This window comes from Fulmarus glacialis, unplaced genomic scaffold, assembly GCF_000690835.1.
Source record: "Fulmarus glacialis isolate BGI_N327 unplaced genomic scaffold, ASM69083v1 scaffold10206, whole genome shotgun sequence".
Classification (NCBI taxonomy): domain Eukaryota; kingdom Metazoa; phylum Chordata; class Aves; order Procellariiformes; family Procellariidae; genus Fulmarus; species Fulmarus glacialis.
The window spans coordinates 46,785-62,316 of record NW_009217483.1 but is presented as its reverse complement, the minus strand read 5'-3'; the positions used below and the strand labels follow the sequence as shown (position 1 = coordinate 62,316).

At 47.1% G+C, this 15,532-nt stretch overlaps 1 protein-coding gene across 1 annotated transcript in view; it reads left to right on the top strand.

Moving 5' to 3' along the window:
- The window catches only part of CLUH (clustered mitochondria (cluA/CLU1) homolog), a 32,151-nt gene that overhangs the window by 14,120 nt on the left and 2,499 nt on the right, over positions 1 to 15,532 (top strand). Inside the window, exons 9-24 of the mRNA XM_009579690.1 lie at positions 152 to 244; positions 801 to 1,495; positions 2,660 to 2,877; positions 3,530 to 3,634; positions 4,781 to 4,881; positions 7,014 to 7,166; positions 7,802 to 7,864; positions 8,547 to 8,791; positions 9,568 to 9,652; positions 10,343 to 10,496; positions 10,849 to 10,988; positions 11,102 to 11,182; positions 11,814 to 11,939; positions 12,461 to 12,582; positions 13,998 to 14,091; positions 14,850 to 14,984. Of these exons, the coding sequence (XP_009577985.1) occupies positions 152 to 244; positions 801 to 1,495; positions 2,660 to 2,877; positions 3,530 to 3,634; positions 4,781 to 4,881; positions 7,014 to 7,166; positions 7,802 to 7,864; positions 8,547 to 8,791; positions 9,568 to 9,652; positions 10,343 to 10,496; positions 10,849 to 10,988; positions 11,102 to 11,182; positions 11,814 to 11,939; positions 12,461 to 12,582; positions 13,998 to 14,091; positions 14,850 to 14,984 (2,610 nt within the window). The remainder of the gene's footprint in view (positions 1 to 151; positions 245 to 800; positions 1,496 to 2,659; positions 2,878 to 3,529; positions 3,635 to 4,780; positions 4,882 to 7,013; positions 7,167 to 7,801; positions 7,865 to 8,546; positions 8,792 to 9,567; positions 9,653 to 10,342; positions 10,497 to 10,848; positions 10,989 to 11,101; positions 11,183 to 11,813; positions 11,940 to 12,460; positions 12,583 to 13,997; positions 14,092 to 14,849; positions 14,985 to 15,532) is intronic.

The window sequence follows — 15,532 nt, the reverse complement described above, 5'->3', positions numbered from 1 at the left end:
GCTAATTCACTTCCTCTTAACTCCACGGCAGCCTGAATTTTTGCCCCTTCCCCTCCTTTCTCTCACAAAATGCCTCGTAAAGCAGAAACGCTGACTTGCCAGCCTCTTCCTACTCAATGCATTGCTTCCCACAAGGCTTTGACTCTTTCAGACCAGAGACTGGAACGAGGAGCTGCAGACCACGCGAGAGCTGCCGCGCAAGAACTTGCCCGAGAGGCTGCTGAGAGAACGAGCCATTTTCAAGGTAACTTTGGGATGTGCAGGCAACTGCCCATGCAGCCCCTTCTCTGCTGCCTGTATCGCATCTGGACATTTCACCTGGGCTACCCTTTAGAAACTGCAAGAGGAGGATCCCAGTTTGTAAGCTAAGGGGTCTTGTTCTTTCTCGCATGTCTGCCTTCTGCTCCCAGCCCTACAGGGAAGAACTGCGCTCCTTGACCCCGTGTCTCCCTGCTGACCCCGAGGCAGCCTCCTCTTAGTCCTCTGCTGTTCTGTTGGATCCAGTCCTCCTTCGAGTGGGTGGGAGGAAAAGGGGGAGGGGACACACACTTACACCTAAGCCCTCCTCTGCAGGGAGCTAATGAGTCTAAGCCATGCTGATCCTTAATGTTCTGGCTCCTGGAGCTTGTATGCAAGCCACTAGCCAGGCTCACAAAAGTAAAAGCCAGCTCACCTGCTTGCCTGCTGTAAGGCTATCAGGAGGAGAGGAGTGAAGGAGAAATTTGCAGGGAGCTTTGAGAGCGAGGTGCTGGGAAGGTGGGAGCCCTTCCTTACCCAGCTTTCTCTCCACCTACCTCCAGGTTCACAGCGACTTCACTGCAGCAGCAACAAGAGGTGCAATGGCTGTCATTGATGGCAATGTCATGGCCATCAACCCCAGTGAAGAGACCAAGATGCAGATGTTCATCTGGAATAACATTTTCTTCAGCCTGGGCTTTGATGTCCGTGACCACTACAAGGACTTTGGCGGAGATGTTGCTGCTTACGTAGCTCCTACCAATGATCTCAATGGTGTGCGGACCTATAATGCTGTGGATGTAGAAGGGCTGTACACGCTGGGGACTGTAGTGGTGGATTACAGAGGTTACAGGGTGACAGCTCAGTCTATTATTCCTGGCATCTTGGAACGGGAGCAGGAACAGAGCGTCATCTATGGGTCAATAGACTTTGGCAAGACAGTTGTCTCGCACCCCAAGTACCTGGAGCTGCTGGAGAAGACCAGCAGGCCGCTTAAGATCCAGAAGCACAAAGTCCTCAACGACAAGAATGAGGAGGTGGAGCTGTGCTCCTCGGTGGAGTGCAAAGGCATTATTGGCAACGACGGGCGTCATTACATCCTGGACCTGCTCCGCACTTTCCCTCCAGACCTAAACTTCCTGCCTGTTGAAGGGGAGGAGATGCCAGAGGAATGTAAGAAAATGGGGTTCCCCAAGCAGCACAGACACAAGCTTTGCTGTCTCCGGCAAGAGCTTGTCGATGCCTTTGTAGAACACAGGTGAGCTGGGCTCCCCCCTTCCTCCACCTGCAACTGGTAATGGTCCAAGTCAGGACAATGCTGTGTTATCCCAGGGGCATCGCAACAGAGCTCCCAGAAGTGGGCAGCTAATTTCCCCATTGCTTGGACGTGCAGGTGCAATTATAGAAACCTAATTAATGAGGTGAAAACATTAGGGATTGTGACAGGCTTACAGGGAGGTGGTTTGCTTTTTAGTCTACAGACCTATTTTTGTTGTTTCCTGTCCAAATATTTAAAAGTTCTTTCCCTGCAGATGTCCTGTGGACCCGATGGCTAGGGAATGGGAAGAATTTATGCTTCTTTTTAAAGCTCTCCAGATGTCTTGAATGCTACCTTTTTTCCTAGAGGCTGAAAAAAATTTAACTATGGGAACTGCTGTAGGCACTTTTGTGGTGGGATGTGTTGGCATTTGGGCTTGCTCAGTGCAGGCGAGGAAGTGGGAGCTCTGGGAGCAGGACAAATTGAAGTCTTGTGGTGCAGCCGCATGGTGCTGGTGATGTTAATGCTTCTGCTTCCAATGTGAAGGGCTGCAGGTGCTCTGCTATCACAGATGGTCAGAGCCTGTGCTTCACTTCCTGGGAAGACGAGCCCTCCAGTTGCTGACGGAGGAGCCCTGCCCGCTGAGCAACCAGTTCTGCAGCCAGCGCCCTTCCCAGTTCTGCCACGTGCCTGCAGGCAGGCTTTGCTGTTCCCTGGGAGAGCTTCCAGACCAGCAGTCTGCAGGACCGTGGCCGTAGGGTGCTGCTGCTCTTCCTTGGCTAGCAGAGGCTGGGCCTCTCTCTGCTAAGGTCTGGCAAAATTGCTGCTGGTTTGTGTTTGACTAGTCCTGTGCATCTGGCAGTGAGAGTCTTTCCCAAGCTGTCTGCTGATGCTGCGGTTGGAAAGCAATTTGTAACCACTGCAAGGAGATTAGTTTCCCATTGTGATGGTTAATGAAAACCCACTTTTTTTTGCTTCTTCCGATAAACGAATGTGCACTCCTTTGATTTGGGAAAGCTCATGGGAAGAAGGTGTACATCCTGCCTTTCCACAGGGAAACTGTATGGTCTATAATGCTAACTTTGTGAGCTTTTTCCTCGCAGAGTAGTGGTGATCCTCTTGGATTCTCCTGCTGTGCTGAATTCCTCTTTTCCTTTACTGTAGGTATCTCTTATTCATGAAGCTGGCTGCACTGCAGCTGATGCAGCAGAAAGCCAACAAGCAGGAGAGCTCAGGTGCGCTGGAAAATGGCGCCTCTCCGGAGAATGGTACTGCAGACAGCGAGAAGTCTGAGTCAGAGGATGGTAAAATAGACGATAACGTGACTGGACTTGATCAGGTGAAAGAGCTTGCTGAGACCATTGCATCTGATGACGGAACAGGTATTTCATCCTCAGCACCAGAAGCAGCCCAGGCCTCCTGCCCTAGCTGGTGGGCTGTGTCACTGGTAGGAGCTATGCCAGACTGGGGCTGGTTGGGGTGATTACTTGTTGTTAAACAGGACAAGCACTGGCTTCTTCTATCAGTATTGTCTTAGAGCTGTTCACACGCTAATGTATTAACCACCCTGGGGGCCGGTTGGGTAGGTGGGCGAGTGTCTCTGAATGCAGCAAGCCCATCAGCTCTGCCGCAGGAGCAAGAGCCTGGCCAGCAAGCTGGCCTGCAGGGTCGGTGGCCGGGGCTGGGCTGCCAGAGGCTTAGTGCCGGTGGAGGGGAGCAGGCTGCGGCAGGGCTGGGAAGCGTGCAATGCACAGAAACCTTTGGGAATCCCAGGCTTGGATTTCTGAGTATCTGGGAGCAGGGTGGGGGAGGGCATAGGTTTTCTGGGTCATCTTATGTCCTCATGTTCAGCTTTTGCCTTTGCAGCCATCCTCCTTGCCAAATGTCTTACAATTGATTGTTTTATAATGGCTTTCTGCAGAATGTGCCATCATTGCTGCTTTAGTAACAAAACTTTTCTCTTAATTTAATAGCTAGGCTTGTCATTTTCTGAAATGCACATTCATTTGTATTCTATTTTTCTTCCTCCTCCAGTGGATCCCAAAAGCAGAGAAGTGATTCGAAATGCTTGCAAGGCTGTAGGCTCCATTAGTGACACGTCATTTGACATTCGGTTTAACCCAGATATTTTCTCACCAGGTATGTGTACAAAGAGCTGGTTTTAGTCCTCCTTCAGAGGATTGCTGTGTCCAGCCAGCTACAGACAAAAAACTGTGTTCTGTAGCTAAGAGTATTGCTGGCTTTTGGCTGGCTGGGCAATGGTGCAGGATTCTTTGTGAAGCACAAAGGTACAGAAAAGAGAAAGAAGTGTAATTGATTGCAATGCTCGAACTACCAAATGCCGGCAGTAAGCTGTCTCCTACCGCTATGCTTGGGGGAGGTCTGCAGATTGCTGCCAAGAATCTTCATGCGATTCTTCAGCATCCCAGCTGCTAGACCACATGAAAAGAAGCAGAAGAAAGGGAAAAGATTCGATTTGATCCTAATGTAGTAGTTTGCACAAAAAACAACAGTTGTAGTTGAACGACTGATGTTTCATCCTCAGTGAAGGGCAGGGTTTGTTTTAGTAACATTATGGTAAGCAGGTCACAGTGCCCTTTCAAATGCATGCATCAGTCGCAGGCATTGTATGTAGCTTTCCATGGCTGGAATCAGTATTTTTTTATTTGGAAATACAGAAGAAGCTCCCAGAGTGTTTATGGAGGTGAATACCGAGGCTGTATGCATGCAAATCGCAGGGGAATGGCCATATAGTTGAATTTAGCTTGGAATAAACCTGTCAGAAGCAGCATGTGTTTTGAAACACCCAAGCATCTTCTAAGGCTGGCAAGGATTAGTGCTTTGGCACCGACTTTGCAGCTAGAACTTAAAACCTTATTTTAATTTTGGTGTGCAAAAGCAAAAGGCTCTGAGTTTCTAGCAGTTGCAGTATTTGCTGGTCAATCTGCTGAAACATTCCCACTCCAGTCTAGCCAGTTGACTCTTTTGCACTGGAAGTGTACACAGCACTTTGCAAATAGGTAGAATGGACCAGATAAAGAGCAGACTTTGGGCTTTTAAAAGCTGTGTTAAGAATGAATGAGTGGGCAAGAGCAGCACAGCTACTAACCAAGCAGAGCAGCTAGTACTCTTTCTATTGAAACGTGTTGTGGAGTAGATGAGTTTTTGAAGAAGCATCTTTAATTCCAGGGAGACAGAATCACTTTAACTTTTTACCTGCTCTTACTCTACGCTTTCTGTATATGACTTGTTGATGTGGTTTATGTTTTTCTTTTACGCTCCTAGGTGTTCGTTTTCCTGAGTCTAGCAAAGAGGAGGTGCAGGACCAGAAGCAGTTGCTGAAGGATGCTGCTGCATTCTTGCTGTCGTGCCAGATTCCAGGTTTGGTAAGGAACTGAGGACCAGCAGTCATGTCCCCTCTGAAAGCTTGCCTCAAGCCTGGCCACTCTGAGCAAGCACTGACACAGCGGCATGCCAGCTTCGCCTCCTGAGCAAACACTGTGTTCTTCTGGCAGCTGAGTTCTGGCACCAGTGGTGAAGCACTGTGAACAGTGCAAGTGCAAGAGGGGTTTTCCATTTCCCGTCTTACATCATAGCACAATTTTCCCACCTCAGACCAGCTAGTAATTAACAGCTATTGCTAAGAGTTTGGGACATAAAGACCACGTAAGTCATCCTCCCTAATCCTGGGCATCCTGCACAACTTTTATTATCTGACCCTGATTGTGACTCAGTTGGTGACTAATAATTTGGAGTGAACTGGGAAATTGTTCTTGCTGATACCTATTGTAAAAAACTCCCTTTGTAAGTCTTAAGCATTTTGGATGCTTACCCATGGCTAAATAAGAAATACCAGCTTTTCCCTTCTCAAGATGCTCTCTAAATTGACTGCTAAGGCATATGTTACAGCAGGCACTGTAACTAGGAGGGTAGAATTGATGATCTTCACTCCAAGAGGTTCAGGAGTTGTTGGTCTTATGTAGGAAGGGATTTTCCTTGCTGGAAAGTTTCTTCTGAACTCTAAATCCACTAGTTTTGTAGTCAGCATAACTTTTAAGACCAGCTATTCAGTCTTTAAATAAAAAAGAAGGGGGAGTGAATCAGAAAAGGGCTTGGTGACTGTTGCTCTACAAGGTAGTTGATACACTAGTATATAAACCCAAAATGCTGCACAAGCATGTGTGAGGGCAAGTTACAGGCCAGCTGCTGTAAGCAAGCAGTCCTCCATACTCTGCGTATCAGAGAGTAACTGGTGTTGCTTCATGACGTGAATTAAGCGACTCTTTATCAGCCTGCAACACAACTTAAAATGCAAGTGCCATTTCCTCTTATCAGCTAAGTGTGCACAACTCCATGTAGTCTTTTAATTGGAAATGTTTTTAGTTAGTGACTGTGAGGCCCTTAAAGAAGGTTTAGCCTGCTAGTTCCACAAGCATTAGTTAAACAAGCCATGCCAAAGGGAAAGTGCTTCTCATTGCCTGAGCCACAGGAGTCCTCTGCGTCCCTACCCTGCTACTGAGTTCCTGTGTGGCATTGGGCAAACTGCTGGAAGTCGTATGCTGAACTATGCTGAATGCCATCGCTGTCTCCACTGGTATCCTTGGGCCGCTCAAGACACTGCATGCTCAGCACTTGGTTACAATCCTCTGCACTGCTCCACGGGGCCTTTGCCTGTGCTTGTTTTGCACAGGGAATTGGATGAAGCCTGAGCTGGTTTACTATGGCAGTTGATCTCTCCACAGCTCAGTTGCCCAGTGCTTATTGGGAGTGCATAGTGCTGCTCATTCTCCACTGAGACATAAGAGGAAAAATGGTACAAGTGGCAGGGAGCTTGTACAAACTGCTTTGGGCTTTCTGCTGCAAGTGTTCCCCCTGCCTGTGTAGCATGGTGGTCTCTGGTATTACAGCACTCTACCCACCTAAAGAGCCTTGTTTGGGGTCACTGTCGGCCTTCGGGGCGACCCTGAACCCCAGGTAACAGAGGTGTGTGCGACCGGCAGTCGGGGAACAGCGGTCCTGCCCCCCGTGCCCTCGCAGCGCTGGGTGGATTGCCATCCCATTAGTGCGGGAGGAATAGCTCTCCCTCCTGCTGCCGGCACAACGCCGCTCCTCTCGCAGCCCCGCAGCTGCGCAGGGGGCTAGAGGCTGTGGCCGCTCGGGGTTTCCTTTATGCCGGATCCCAGAGCAGCAGTCCCACCCCAGAGGCAGAGCAGAGGAAGCACTAACCAGAGCTCCTGAGGAGTCTCTCCAGGCTGAATTTATCTGCTTTGCCAGCCTATGGCCTGAGGCAGGGAGCACCCGGCAGCCCTGGCTCCGGCTGATCAGTGCTCTGTACTCGCCAGTTCCTGCTGTGCTTGTAACTAAAATGTCATCCCTGGAAACTGCCTTCTCTGTCAGGCAATGCCTTTTTCCCTCCTCAGTCAGATTTTCTTTTTTTTTTTTTTTTTTTTTTTTTTAAAATTGAAATTCTTTCCTTCATATTTGCTCTCTGTAACTGAAGTTTGCATACACCTTGCAGGTCAAAGACTGCCTGGATCACACGGTGCTCCCGATGGATGGGGCTACCTTAGCAGAGGCCATGCACCAGAGGGGCATCAACATGCGTTATCTAGGCAAAGTGATCAACTTCATCACCAAAACCCCTGGCCGTGCTCAGCTGGATCACATTTTTGTAAGCATCAGGCTTAGCTTCAGACTGATAATGAAAATCGCCTCTGGCATAATTTGCCCTGTATAGATTCCAACTTGGCCAATTGTTTTCTCTGTGTAAAAATAAACAGCTTCAAAAATAGAGGAGGAGGGAGAAGGACCTGTAAGTGGTGGATGGGGAGTTTTGCTCCCAAATTATGTCTTTCATAATGTTAGGGGGTTTGAGTGTCCTTTGGGATAGAGAAATGCTTCAGGGATTCCCAAACATAATAGCAGGTAACACACAGTTGGATTTTAAGCCATGCATTTTTTTAAGCCTCTAAGATCCATCAGGGCTTTGGATCAAATTGGAAAGTGTTGTGAGTGCAGCTGCCCATGAGCACACGCCAGGCTAGCACTGCGGTGGCTCCTGGAAGGACCATTAGAGCTGAGCTGTGCTGCTCGGGGTGGCTTGTGGTCACCGTGCACGGGTGTGCAGGGGGCTCTTCCCCAGCTCCAGGGGTGTTGTCAAATGCAAAACAGTTCTGAGCTGCAGGGTGAGGACTGGAGAATGCATCTTCTGCAGATCTTGAGAAAAGCCCACTTCAAAAGCAAAGCGTATTTTTCATTGTTATTGCTGACTGACTCTTAATCGCTGTTCTTTATCCCTTTGGGTAGAAAATAGGAATCAGTGAATTGATCACTCGATCAGCTAAACACATCTTCAAGACGTACCTCCAGGTATGACCTGCAGTCTAACCTCTTGCCTTGTGTGTCCTCTGTAATGACTTTTTTTCCACAAATAGAGAGCTGTTTGAGTCTCTTCTCTCATTAGGCAGTTCACAGGGGTTGCCTAGCAACGGGAAGTACAATCTCATTAGCGCTAAAATAGGTACAGGTCTCCGTGTAAGGGAAAACAAGTTCCCACTTGAAGATAGCTTTCCTAGAGAGTAATCATTCATGCTTTTCTTTCCCAGATTCTCACTCATTATATTGCAGGCTTTTAAAAGTGAAATCACAGCTTGTTTTCCTTGTGATACCTTTTCCTTTAAACAGTGTTGCTTTTGCCCTTCTAAGAAGCTTTTTTAATTGCATGAACATCAATGCGTCCTTATACCTGTCCGTACATAGCATAGCAATACACCTGGCTTTATTCCAGTGTCAAAATCTTATTTTTACTCTCTAGTTTCTCTGTCCCAGGTAGCAGCTCGAAATGGAACTATATATTTGTGTGTGTAGGTATATACTTATATCTACATAATTCTGTCTGTGCTAGTTCCACTTGCAAATATTGCCTTCCTCTCCCTCTCCTGGAAGGTTTTCCTCTTTCTGGTAGGACTGGATTTGTGTGAGATTCAGGGTCAGAGTAGTGCCTGTGTGATGGCAGGTGTCTTCCACGACTGATTTCGGTGTCTCACTGTAGGGCGTGGAGCTGTCGGGTTTATCAGCAGCCATCAGCCACTTCCTCAATTGCTTTCTAAGCTCCTTTCCAAATCCCATTGCCCATCTTCCAGCTGATGAGCTGGTCTCCAAGAAAAAGAATAAGAAAAGGAAAAACAGGAACCTTGGAAATGCTGATAACACTGCATGGGCCAGCATGACCCCTCAGGAGCTTTGGAAGAATATTTGTTCAGAAGCAAAGAACTACTTCGATTTTAGTCTTGAATGGTAAGCAGAGCAGATTATCCTTGCTTGTGCCTGGACTCTCACCAAATGTCTGTAGCTCTTACTGCTCTTTAATAGGACCTGCCTTTTTTATTGTTTTCTGTTTGAGTATAAATTTGTACTCTTGAGGGAATTATAATGGAAAGAAATCAGGCAAAGAGCAGCAGGGGAAAGTGTAACTGAAATTTGAAATGAGATGAAACCTATGAGGCAAAGGCAGCTAGGAAAACCAGGGGAGGAAGGGAAACCTCTCCTTCGTGGTGCAGAGGGGAGCAGAAAGCAAGATGCTGAAGGAGTGTAGTCAAAAGATATTTGTCTATATAGACTGAAGGGAACTTATGTTCCAAAACCAAGGACATCTTCTCCTGTAGCTGAAACAGAGATGTTGAATAAGGCTGCTGGGAGGTGCAGATAGTGAGTGTTAAACTGGAAATACAAGCAAAGTGGCCGAAGAGAAAAACCATGACTAGTTGGCTAAATCGGTGATCATCCCTTCATGTCAGGGACAGCTCGCTCTTTACCAAGAGCTGAAGGCATTCAGACTCTCACCTAAACTCTGCAGTCAGCTTTGAAGAGAACACACATAGGATTTCAGTAAAAAGTACTGTTGTGCATCTCTGTAAGCTCTAATAGACCATTAGCAACCACTGTAAAGTTAGTCATTGGTTTCATTTAGCACCTAGCTGTATAGGGACCTGTGCTTCAGATACACCACAGTGGAGGGATGTCCTTCAGCAGAAAGTTACCGGAGAGCTAAAGCTTCTGTGTGCTTTTTGCAGTGAGAATGCTGACCAAGCAGCTGAAGTGTATAATCTACAGAAAATCACCCTGCTTCGTGAAATCTCCCTCAAAACTGGAGTCCAAGTAAGATCCACATCTTCCCTCCCTTCCCCATCATGTTCTATATTAAGAAACATGAAGAGTAAGTGCAAACTGCTTTGCAGGGGACAGCCTTTCAGCAGACAGTGCGAGCCCCTAAAGGTCTTTGTGGTGTTAATGTTGGAATACAGGTTCCAGCCCTGGGGAGGGAGATTTCTAATCCAGTTCCCTTTTAGGGTAAACTTGCTGTGCATCTCCCTTGGAAGATTAGCCAGCCTGAATACAATTCCTGTAGCTTGCTCTGTCTGACAAACCAAACTCACATCTTAAGTTCATGCACACGCGTACTCCCCATCCAAAGAGAAGCAGCTCTTTGGATGAGCAGAGCAGGACTTCGGGGTTGTCCTTGCTTGAAGAACCAGGGGGTTTCCTTCCCCACAGCACTGCCTTCTCGCTCCTCTGTGGGGTGCGGGAGTTTGGCTGGATGGGGTTCCCCTGTCAGGGGCTCCAGTACTGGCATGACCGTGCCTTGGCACTGCAGTGTGATTTCGCCATGCACGTGTGGTGGTGCACACCTAAATGTGACCTTTCAAAACTCTGTCCCCAGTTAGTGATACTGGGAATGTTTTGACTGTGAATCCGCATGCAGAATTCAAGGCTCATTTTCCCCTCTTTTCTTGCCGAGTACCTGTAACAGTGGTGACCATGACCCTCCGGTCTTTTTGGTTCCTCTAGATACTGCTGAAAGAGTACAACTTTGACAACAGGCACAAGCCCACCTTCACGGAAGAGGATATTCTCAACATCTTCCCTGTAGTGAAGCATGTAAACCCCAAAGCCTCAGATGCTTTCCACTTCTTCCAGAGCGGGCAAGCAAAGGTTCAACAAGGTACAGACCCAACATGCCTCTGCCTTTTGCGGTGGCTGCTGATAAAAGGAAGAGCAGGGTATGTGTGGCATGGCCCACTGCCCTCCACTGGTATACCTCCACCCACCCAGTTTTGGTAGAGAATTGTGGTCTCCAAGACCCATCTGAGACACGCACCTGCTATAACGTTACCAACGATGAACAAGGATAGATGCAGGGCAGCAATTTCCTTCGCCTGGGTTTTAGTCCTTACACAAGGCAGTGACCTATGGCTATGTATCCCACTACTGTTTTCACTTCATGGGCAGCGCATTTTCCAGTAGTATTAGGGGTTATTTAACGTTCATACATATATGAATATAACTTTTTTCAGGTTTCTTGAAGGAAGGCTGCGAGCTCATCAATGAAGCCTTAAACTTGTTCAACAATGTGTATGGTGCTATGCATGTAGAAATCTGTGCCTGCCTGAGGCTGCTAGCTCGTCTCAACTATATCATGGGAGATTATTCAGAGGTAAGCAAGGGCTCAGATAGAGTCTGTTTAATCCTCTCATTCCTTCCCCGTGCTTACTTGCTCAAGTGCACAGCATCTGCGTGACTTGCTCTTGGGTCTCCTGTTCTGTTTAGGCCTTAAGTAATCAGCAGAAAGCGGTGCTAATGAGCGAGAGGGTCCTGGGCATTGAACATCCCAACACGATTCAAGAATACGTAAGTACAGGGTGCTGGGGGAGAAGCAGCACCTTGTGTGTCCACCTGAAGTCTGTGAGCCTTAATTCATGTCTGCGTCTAGGAAACAGTTGCAGTTCTCCTTCCTTCTGCAGTGTTCTTCCCAGAATTCTCCACTTTCATCATAAGTTTTGTATCTTATGATTTTGTAAACTGAATACCTAAGTGTTTGCATTATAAGCATCCCGCATAGTCAGTATTTGTCCTACTTAGTTTGGAATTTTGGGGTTTTGTCTGCTGGATATTTATATTCACTAATTCTGCTGGCTTTTGCCCTGGGCTTATGTCAAAAACTAAGAAAGAGCAAGAATCCCCCCAGAATTGCAATCAGAATATCATATACATACAGGTCAATTTTGAAATATTCCTTGAGCTGTGTAAGAGAAACTGAAGTGAAACACTTCAACAGCTTCCTCAGTACTGTGTCTTATGTGATACCTCAGTGGAGCTGTAAATCAACCAGCAGACTTGGACTTTTCTGAGTTGTTAAAATCCTTTTTAACCATAAAGTAAGACCTTTTATTTGTGTGCAGCTGAGGAAAGGAGAGATTAGTTTGCTTTACAGAGTGGTAAGTAAAAAAACATTAATGCTGAGTTACTTCTTTTGTTATAGATGCACCTTGCTTTGTACTGCTTTGCAAACAGCCAACTCTCTACAGCATTGAACTTACTGTACCGTGCACGCTACCTCATGCTATTGGTATTTGGGGAGGATCACCCAGAAATGGCACTCTTAGATGTAAGTAATCTTTTAGAGTCTTCAAGTTTCTAATCTGTAAGAAACCTCTTGGCCTTTAAAATGCCCATAGTGCTGGCTATTTAAAATAAATATTTAGGTGCTGCTTTTTCCTCCCTGGGTTACTACCAGTTAGTGCTATTAGAAGAAGGGAAAAAAGGAGTTTGACTCTTCAGCTAGGAAGGTCAGCCTTCTGTGGCTGGAGCTCTGTACTGGGACACTGGAGACATGGGTTCAAGAGCCTGTAATCCTTGGGCAAATTCCTTAATTAGGCTGTTCTTGTTGCCCTTGCATAAAATGGAGAGACTTCCTTATCTCTTTTGTCTGGCTTGTTTGGACTGAGCTCCCAAGGGGGAGAAAGGTCTCCTATCATGTGTTACGTGCTATAGAGATAGCTGCTGAGGACCTGTGGCTGCCACATCCTTTTCAACAGTGAAATACCTGTGTGGTCTTGGTATTTACGAAGCAATGAATGTGTAGTTTGAATTTGCCTTTCTGAATGCCCACTTGACTTCCTTGTGCAGAACAACATTGGCTTGGTGCTCCACGGGGTTATGGAGTATGACCTGTCCCTCCGGTTCCTGGAGAACGCGCTGGCCATCAGCTCCAAGTATCACGGCTCCAAGTCTTTGAAAGTTGCACTAAGGTGAGGCAGGGTGGAGTGCTGGGCTGGGTCACCGCACTGTTAGAGTGAGTACATTCACCATGCGCTCATATGGGAGGGATCTGATCTGGCTGTGTCCAGCTGTATCCTGTTAAATTAGAGATGCAGTCTTGTCCCAGCTGACAGACTCCTTGGGACTGCTGGGCTGTGTGAGTCAAGGTCATGGTGCAGTATCCGAGTTTGTTGTCTTGAAAGACAGAGATCCCTTGTTCTTAAAGTTGTGGGACCTGCTGTAATGCTGGTTGCCCCAAAAATCTGTCAAGATGACCCTGGTCCTTGTGGACTATCAGTAGAAAAACATATGTGGCAAGTGAAGGTTGGAGAGCAAGGCTAATGTAATTATACTGGGAGACTGGGATGATACATAAACACTTGTATTTAATTGTTTCAGCCCTCAGGGAGCTATCTTTGAGAAGCAATTTGCTTTTGTCCTTTACCATAAAGCCTTGTATTTGAATAAAATACTGAGCAGCTTCCTTGTGTTTCCAAGGGAGCTGTGAGTGGTCGGCACCTTCAGGATGTGCTCTAGATACCTGCTGCTCTTCAGTGCTGTATGCATTGTCCTTGAATGCAAAACTGGCTCACTATCAACCAAGCAGTGGCCCACTCCTAATTGCTACTACCACATTGCAACCCATCTGTTCTTCATCAGGGTGAAAATAAATCTTATTAAGCACCCATGAGAGTCTGATTTGTTTTCCAGCAGTTGATGGATATGCATTCTGCAGAAAGCATCTTGCCTTCCCTTAGTAGCACTGGGATGCTTGATGAGATTCATCACCTCCCACAGAGTAATACTGCCAAAAACAGAAATCATCTTTTTTTTTCATTCCAGAAACACTAAGGAAGCAAAGTCCAAGCCAAGTCAGCTCTCCCAGCTGGAGAGAGCCCAGGTGACTTGGGTCCCAGCTCTGTTTTGCTGCTTGTTTCTGAGCTGGAAGTGTTTTTTACTTTTGGCTGTGAATAATCGAGTAATTCACACCTTTGCTTTCTAAGAAACAAAACGACCGTTTTTGAAGGGTAAGGGCTTATGGCTGCTTCCTTTTTCTCCAGTTAACAAATCTAGCCCTGAGATGTTCCTGTGGATGTGCTGCCTCCATTCAGTTCACCGCTGTGGCCTTCAGCTTTCCTGGGTGCAGGAAGAAAAAAATCCCCAGTTCAGTCTTTACTTCTGTGGGTCACTTCTCAGCATTTCAACAACAATCCAGCCCAAATCAGTGTAGTATATTAATCTCCAAATTAATAGGGTGCTGTATTCAGAGTCCACTATCTGCCTCCTTTGACACTGGTATTAAGACTTCTAGCCTAAACATTGTTATGTTTAAAGTCATGCTTGCTGTAGTGCAGAAATGTTTCTTCTTCATTGAAGTACCTCTAAGCTCTTTTCCTTCCCTCAGCCACCACTTGGTAGCCCGCGTGTACGAGAGCAAAGCAGAATTCCGGTCAGCTCTGCAGCACGAGAAGGAAGGCTACACCATCTACAAAAACCAGGTAATGAGCATGCATGCTGCTAATTCATGTCATATCAGTTTCCTGCCAGAAACGAGCAGTACCACTGCAAAACAGTGCCACAACTTGGAACTCAGGGAGGCCTTTCTTTCAAACAGCTCTGAGTAGATGCCAGGGAATCTTCTTTCTAGGGACGAAATTGCTGCCCTCTACAATAATTGACCAGATTTTATGCCAAAAGCCTTTGAATAGCCTTCCTGCAAGTTTGTTCTTGCTGTACCCTTGTCACTGGGCAGAAACTTCTGTTGGTGGCGTGGCCCCGTTCTGGCAGGGCACTGAAAGAGCTGGTCTGTTCTTTCCACTTTTTGCACCACCTCTCTCTTAAATACCAGATCCAAACTAGTTTGGTAGTTGAGCTGTTTCGTGGGCAATACCTTCTCCTGCTCGCAGCCCTTGCTGATGCACAGTGAAACTTCTGCATCAGCCCGGGGTCTGTCTGAACACGTCTGCAGTTGTACACTGTGATTCAGCACCGTTTCACTGGCTGAAAGCACAGCCTGGTGGAGGGAATGCCGCTCACCCTACAAACGTGCTCCTACTTGATGGAAATGTGTAATGTTGATAATAAGGCTCCTAGAGGAATTTTTTTTGTTAGTTTTTTGAACGCTAAGGCAGGTGAAATCCAGTGCTGAGTTTCTATAAGGATGTTGAGCTAGCAGAGAGTAGGAGTGCACCCTGATTTGGGTCATGTTCTGATTTGTAATGTTGTACCTTTGGTTTTTTTTCCATTTTCTGATTAGCTTGGAGAACACCATGAAAAGACCAAAGAGAGCTCTGAGTACTTGAAATACCTGACTCAGCAAGCAGTCGCTCTTCAACGCACAATGAACGAGATTTACAAGAATGGCTCCAATGCGAACATCATGCCACTTAAGGTAACCTTATGCAATGAGAGCAATCGAGAGTACTTGCCATGAAGGCAGAGATTTGTATTTAGCTGCTCCTGAAGGACATGTTGGTGTACGCATGCTGACATTGCCTGTGCAAGAGGTGGTAATGGCTGTGCCAGTTGCAAACCCTTCACGGGCAGGAGGTCCCTGCAAAGGCAGAGGCTCAGACAGACATAGCACAGTGTAACCAATGTGGACTGGGCACGTGTCCCCTCTGCTTCTGAACAGGGTGGTTCTGGGCTCTGGCTCTTTCTCCTGAGCTCAGGCAGTTGAGCGCAGCTGACGGTGTTGCACGGCACCCAGGGAAATCAGTAAGGATGCGCTGGGCAGCTGGCAGTGTGGGAGCCTGGGACACCTACACGCAAACCTGCCCCTTTGCTGACTCACTGGCTGTAGGCAGGTTGCTCAATCCAAAAGTTACTTCAGTTTCCTCATCCTAAAAAATGCTGTCATCTTTCACCAGGTGCTTTGTTCTTCTTCCAAGGATTTTGTGGTGTGGGGAGGCTGGGCAGCAGAGCAGAGCGTGGGGGGGC